The sequence below is a fragment of the Buceros rhinoceros genome, unplaced genomic scaffold, assembly GCF_000710305.1.
Source record: "Buceros rhinoceros silvestris isolate BGI_N320 unplaced genomic scaffold, ASM71030v1 scaffold20747, whole genome shotgun sequence".
Taxonomy (NCBI): domain Eukaryota; kingdom Metazoa; phylum Chordata; class Aves; order Bucerotiformes; family Bucerotidae; genus Buceros; species Buceros rhinoceros.
The window spans coordinates 15,573-22,237 of record NW_010423050.1 but is presented as its reverse complement, the minus strand read 5'-3'; the positions used below and the strand labels follow the sequence as shown (position 1 = coordinate 22,237).

At 51.2% G+C, this 6,665-nt stretch overlaps 1 protein-coding gene across 1 annotated transcript in view; it reads right to left on the bottom strand.

The window, feature by feature from the left end:
* Nucleotides 1-6,665, bottom strand: part of ITGA11 (integrin, alpha 11) — a 30,094-nt gene that overhangs the window by 19,838 nt on the left and 3,591 nt on the right. Inside the window, exons 5-10 of the mRNA XM_010140300.1 lie at nt 5,214-5,341; nt 4,396-4,544; nt 3,551-3,695; nt 2,862-3,027; nt 1,589-1,659; nt 666-810 (exon numbers count right to left, since the gene is read on the bottom strand). Of these exons, the coding sequence (XP_010138602.1) occupies nt 666-810; nt 1,589-1,659; nt 2,862-3,027; nt 3,551-3,695; nt 4,396-4,544; nt 5,214-5,341 (804 nt within the window). The remainder of the gene's footprint in view (nt 1-665; nt 811-1,588; nt 1,660-2,861; nt 3,028-3,550; nt 3,696-4,395; nt 4,545-5,213; nt 5,342-6,665) is intronic.

Here is a 6,665-nt window from a genome sequence, read left to right as displayed (position 1 = left end):
CACCAGCATTTCTTTCTCCAGGCAATGGGAAAGACTGAGCCCAGCTGAGCTCCCACATGCTGTCCTGGGTACCCCTTGCACAGCCACGGTCATCTCTGCTCCAAGCATTTGCAGCTGAGCCTGGAGGACACTCTGCAGTCATCCCACGAGATGACCTGCATGTCCAGGGGCTGTTTGTGTCCCCAGGGGAGGGGCACCCTGCAGCCTCTCACCCTGCTCCCTGCAGGGTGACATGCCCATCTCCAGAGAGAGGCTTTGTTTTGCAAACCAGGCGGATATTTTTACTTTGGAGCTTTAACAGCCACACATGGAACAGATTAACCCAGCAGGTATTTCCTCCCTAGGCATGAAATTTCATCAGAGCTTTTTAAACCATTCCAGTAAGCGCCGCAGGTGACCCGGGACTGGCTGGTGTCTGAGCTACTTCTGCATTTAAATCGCTCGTGTGCTGCACACCGTGGCCAGCACCGGGCTTTTCCCAGGGGAGGATGCATCCCGGAGCAAGGGGCAACACGGGTCTTGTGCCAACAGGAGCTCCCAAACAGCTGGGCACGGTGCCACCTGCCCTGGCTGTTGGTCACTTGAGAATTATGCTGTGCTTCTTATTATTTAACATAGAATTCCGAATTCACCGCTGACAGCAGAGACTCACCCAGCTTTCTTACCTAAGTAGGCTCCGTGATTCTTCAGCTCCTCTGGGAACTCCTGGAGGTAAGACTCCCGCAGCGGAATGACCTTCCCGCTACTGGTTTCCTTGAGGACGGCTCCGTTCCAGTCGTAGGCACCCACCGCCCCCAGCAAGATCCCGTCCTGTGGGGGAACGGGAGTAATTTGAGGGTGTTTCTTTCCACGTGGAGACAATTCTCCATATGGACAGAGCTGATTCACGCTAAGAAGAACACAGGGACCTGCTGGGCCGGTTTTGTGTGAGAACATAAACGGGGGTCACTCAAAGCCCAACCCTTAGACTATATCCTTATCGGAGGCTGCGGAGCGCAAGAGAGGAAAACAGCAAATGGTCCTTCCCAGAAGTGGTGTGTTTTACAGAAAAGGGGAGGAAACGCAAAAATGGAAAAGAAAAATAAAAAATCAAATAAAGAATCATACAAACCATTCTCCAGAGCCCACCTGGAAAGATGGGGACTTTTAAACAGGCTGGAATGACATTTCCACCCCACCCATATCTCTTTAGTGTGCTTTTCCTCCCCAGGAAAACACCCAGCAGAAATCCCTGCTGCCGTTTCACCTGGCCCTGCCAGCCCGCAGAGCCCGTGAGTGGACGGGGACTGGCCACCCACCACCTCCAAGCGCCTGCCTCCACGGCACAGCCCAGAGGTCGTGGCATCGGGAGGAGCTGCTGCAGGTTGCTCCTAAGGAAGGTGCTGGTGTCCCAGCAGCTCCCTTCCCCCTGGGATAAACCAGCACCAACAGCATTTTCTTCCTCATGTTCGTGTCAGCAATTTAGCTCCACAATTAATAATTTGCCCAAAATATTTGTCTCCCCACCTGCAGCAGCTGGTGATGGTAAAAACCAGGGAGTGCCTGCTTGCACAGGCAGGAGCAAAAAACCCCACATTTACTCTCTTACTTCCACAACATGCGATGAGAATCCAGTCTGGGACATTTCCAGGCCAAAGGAGATTTCATTCTTGTTGGTTCCTTAAAAAAAAAGGAAAATTTTGCTTTCCTGGAGGGGCTGAGGGATGCTTCGGTGGGTCGGGGTAGAATGAGCGTCCACCTCTACCCCACCTGGAGCACAAAGGACCTCGGTTGAAATGAACCTGTTTCTCCCTAAGTCACCATGATTACACAAACTGGTGCAGTTAACAGGTACTGGGAGCTCTGCTGTGGTGTCCTCTCCTTGCCTAGCTGTGAGACCACGCAAAAACCTGAGGATTTCACTTCATAATTGCAACTGGGTGAATCATGGTATGGTCTGGGTTGGAAGACACCTGCCATGGGCAGAGACACCTTCCACTGGAGCAGGTTGCTCCAAGCCCCATCGTACCTGGCCTTGGACTCTGCCAAGGATGGGACATCTACTGGGCAACCTGAGCCAGTGTCTCACCAGCCTCACAGTGAAGGGCTACTTTATATCTTCTTTTTCCCAGGTGATGCTTCTCACCCAGGGACCAAGGTCCTGGCTGGACCAAGGTAACTGGCAAACTGGAGGGGAGTTTGTGAGCTGGTTTGACCAAAATTCCCCCACGCTCTGAGTTGTTTAACTTTCAGTGAAAGCCTTCCATCCTCTGTTTCAGTTGTACCTCTCGGGATGAGCTTTTTCCTACGAAATTCAGATAAATTTAGTTCTGGAGGCAGACAAACTTGTCACAAGGCAGACAGAAATGCTGACATTTAGAGCAAAAATATTTCCTGATATTTAATTTCAGCCAATAAACCACAAAACCCCACATTATTCCCATAACCCTGCACCATCTCCCACCCCGGGGAGTCCCTGGTGGTCAATGTGTGGTTTTTGCCTGTTTATAGCCTGGCTGGGTTTGAACGGAGGTCAATGGGTGAGAAAGATGCTGGCACCCGGATGGTCCTCATACCAAATTCCAAAGGTTTGCTATAAAGGACAGATTTGCAGAGCAAATAAGGGGTGCAAGAATGAGGGGGTCACCTTTTGATGAGGGGATTTGTGCTCCCAATGCTCGAGAGATGAAACCTCACTCAAAACAAAGCCATTTCTTTACATAAGAAGATATTCAAAGAGTGATTTTAGGTTCTAGATCAGATATTAAGGAAACCCCCAGCGTGACCCGTTCAAATTCAGCAAACCAAGGACCAACAGTACATCTGAAGCAAGTGGCTGCAGCCTGGCTGGCGGGAATGTGTCAGGAAAGAGCATCACTCACCTTCCAAACTAAATATCCTTTCCCCCAGCGCGTCCACAATGTCTTTGAGCGCTGCTTCATCTGTGACGTTAAAGAAATGCTTGTCATCCGGGTCACTCGCTATAAATTTTATCTCGTTCAAAAAGGCTTCAGGATTGATTCCTCTTCTGTTATAATAACCCAGTACCTAAGATGGAAATAGAAATGCATCGCTCAGGGGTGATGGACAAAGCTGTCCCAAAGCACCCGAGGAGTGTCCATATGGAAGGAGCCCCAACAGGCATCGGACATCCCACTGCGGGAGCAAACTGAGGAGCAAGGAGCCGCTGTAATTCCTCCAGGCAGCCCAGGCTGGGCACCCTTCAGGCAGTTTGGGACCTGCCTGTCCCCTGCAGCTGAATCCCAAGCCGATGACCCCACCACCTCCTGCAAAAGCAGCACTAGCACCAAGGGCCCCTGCCAACGTTCTGAGAGCGGTGGAGGTGGGCTATGCTGCCAGCTCCAGTGCATTGGGGTGCACGGGGCACCACGGAGCTCTGCATGTTTGATGCAAAAACGTCCCTGCCCCGTCACTTACCACCAAGGGCCCCTGCCAACGTTCTGAGAGCGGTGGAGGTGGGCTATGCTGCCAGCTCCAGTGCATTGGGGTGCACGGGGCACCACGGAGCTCGGCATTTTTGATGCAAAAACGTCCCTGCCCCGTCACTTACCGCCACTGCATATCTGGTGACATTGTCCTTCTCGCTGTCCTCAATCACCTTCTCCAGGTCTGGGCTGTCATGCGACTCTCCATCTGTGATTACAATCATTACTCTCTTTGCCCCTTTCCGGCCACCTTTCTGAAATGCTTCCGAGCTGCAATTGAAGAGATGCCCTGGGCTGCTCAGCCTCGCCGGGCGGCTCACGGCTCCCACCGCCGCGCGCTCGCCAAGACGCGCACCCCATCGCCCACGTCGTAAAGCACCGAGCCTTGTTTGGGGGCTGCTGGCCCTTGGGGAGCTGCAATCGGGTGCAGAACTCTCGGGAAAGGTTTTAGGAATTTAAAAGGGAATTTTTTCCACTGATGGACTCAGTTTTTTGCAGGAAACTGCCTTTAATTCAGCAAACTGCCCTAAATGCAGCAGGGATGCTGGTCAGGCTGCGGTAAAAACATGCAGGAGCATGCACTTGTCCCAGATAACTGAGGAGGTGGAACTGGGGATCATGGCTATGCTGAGCTCCCAGGTCCCCAGTGAGGGTCTGCAGAAGAGCTACAGCATGCGGGGTCATGTTTAGGGGCTGGGAGCTCAGTTCCAGGTGCTTTCAGGAAGAGAATGTATTTTCAGATGACTCTGCACCCTCCTTGTCCAGGTGAACCAAGGGCTAAGCAGCTTTGCAAAGCATTGTTTGGAAAGCATCAATTAAAGACCGAGCTCCTTTGCAGAAACATTTGGAGCCTGGTGGTATCGGCTGTTTTCTAAGCAGCGAGCAGAAGTGACGAGGGAGAAAGGGAAGAAAAACAAACGGTGATTTTAACCTTGCTATCAGAATGAACAGGAAGGTGAGCAGTTTTTACCGAGCAAACTCTATCCCATAGGCGGTCCTGGTTTCGGTACCTCCTCTTTGCTCTATGTGACTGGCAGCTGCTACCACATCTTTTACAGACCTGTAGTCGTTTAGATGGAACTCATGGACGACGTCTTCTCCGTACTGAACAACTCCGACCTGGGGATTAACGGAATATCACAAAGGATGCCAACAACCCACCGTGCAGCGAGGGCTCGCCACACAACAAACATGCTTTGTCAGCCACAAGAAATAACAGTCATGGTTAGAAATCCATCAGTGTGGCCCCATTTGCTCCAGTTTTTCCTCTATGGGACCATTGATAATGCTCCCTTTTATTTCTATCCTCTACCAGCTCTCACCTAGGCACAGCCCCCCCTGCCCTGCTATGAAGTTTTGGGGTGATGCAGACATGCTGTGCCCTGCTGTACCCACAGCACCTGTAGGTGCAGGTTATTTGTACCAGATGTGGAGGATATCTCTGCCCAAATCTCCTCCCAGATCAGCCCTTGATTGCTAATAGGAAGCAGATGGGAAGCTCCTCCCAGCTACCACAAGCTGCCTCGGCACAGGGCAATGCTTCTGTATTTCCAGATGATTTCCTTCACCTAGGCAGGCCAGGGGGTGCTGCTCTCGCCACCGCTTATTTAGGGACATTAATGTCAGCGTTATTTCCACGGGCTCACCTTTAAAATCCACCCACAGAGGTTCAATTTGTAAAAGCGCGGTGCCAAATGGGCAGACAAGGGGCGTTTCAAAGGGCCCCGTGAGCACGGCCAAGGGATTCTGCCTGACACGGGGGGACACGCAGGTTGTGCAGGGGCTTACTTGTATCTGGCCGGGACCAATGTAAAATTTTTTCAAGATGTTTATCAGGAAGTGCTGAACTTCCACCCAAGGATATATGCTGTTTGATCCGTCCAGAACTATGATTATGTCCATGTACGTCTGGCACCCTGTGAAAAATACACAGCGTGTTACTGAAAGACCTTGGCAACACTTGCAAAGGGGAGATTTATGGCTTCATTCCTCACCGTCAGGTACTTGCTCTTACGATGAGTTTTAAAAAAAATCTTATTTCCACCATTCATAAAGACCTTTGGGCTTCAATAAGACAGAGAGAAGCCACGAGCATCCTCTCTGCCGAGAAAAGACCGGACAGCTTTCTAAGAATAACACTCAGCAGTATCTTTTCTGATTCAGATTTGGGCTTTTATCCGGTCTAATATAGCTGAATCCTTCAAAGAGTGGCTGGGTGCCGGCAGGATACAGCCCCCGGCCCCTCCCCCAACGACCGGACAGCTTTCTAAGAATAACACTCAGCAGTATCTTTTCTGATTCAGATTTGGGCTTTTATCCGGTCTAATATAGCTGAATCCTTCAAAGATGGGCTGGCGGCGGGCAGGATCCAGCCTCCGGTCCTCCCGCAATGCTTCACCCCTGAGTCACTCCTCAGCCCTGCCTGTACTCGCCATATAATACAAGTCGGGCATTTCCTCCCCTTCCCATTAAATCCTCAGCGACGAGGCAGCCAAAAACCCCAGCGAGGACCCCAAGGCTGAGCCCAGCAGTATAAGCTACGAAGGATTTAGCCAGTCGACTGGTTTTCAGCGGGGAAAATTGCTCAGTGTCATATATCTTGCTTAGAAAAATTGCAGAAAACCAGAAGATGCTGAATTTTCCAGTGACTGATTTTTATCAGCTGCCCTTTTCACCCATTGTAGGCATCTACTGGTTAGTGCATCCATGGATGGGGTCACTCCATCACCGTGCTCCTCAGCTGCGTGCCTCCATCTCAATCTCCTGCTGAGGACCCAGGGAGAGGAGCTGCCCCTCTGCATCCCACTCACTATGTGGTAACACTCTGCTCGTTAACCCCCTTTTTTGCTAAAAATCCCAATTACCCTTTGTAAAAGCACCTCCTGGCCACAAAGAGGGGAGCGACACTGAGAATTTGGTGGTGGGCTCTGCCTTTACTGCCTCTGGCCCCCAAAAGTCCCGTTTTCCCACGCTGTGCTCTGCGCCATGAGAATTAATCGGCACCAAATGGGTGATGGAGCTGGAGCATCGCACCCTGCTCCCAGCTGGGGTGAGGAGCTCCTGGGAGCCCCGACAGTGCAGGACAGGCATTTGCAATTTCTTACTGCTACAGGAAAGCCAGGAAACTTATTTAATACTCCCAAATAAAATCACGTATCCAAATTGACAAATTTGGGCCAAAATACTCAGCTTTCAGTCAACGAGCTCTTTGTTTTGTGTGGCCAAGGTCTGAATTCTTTC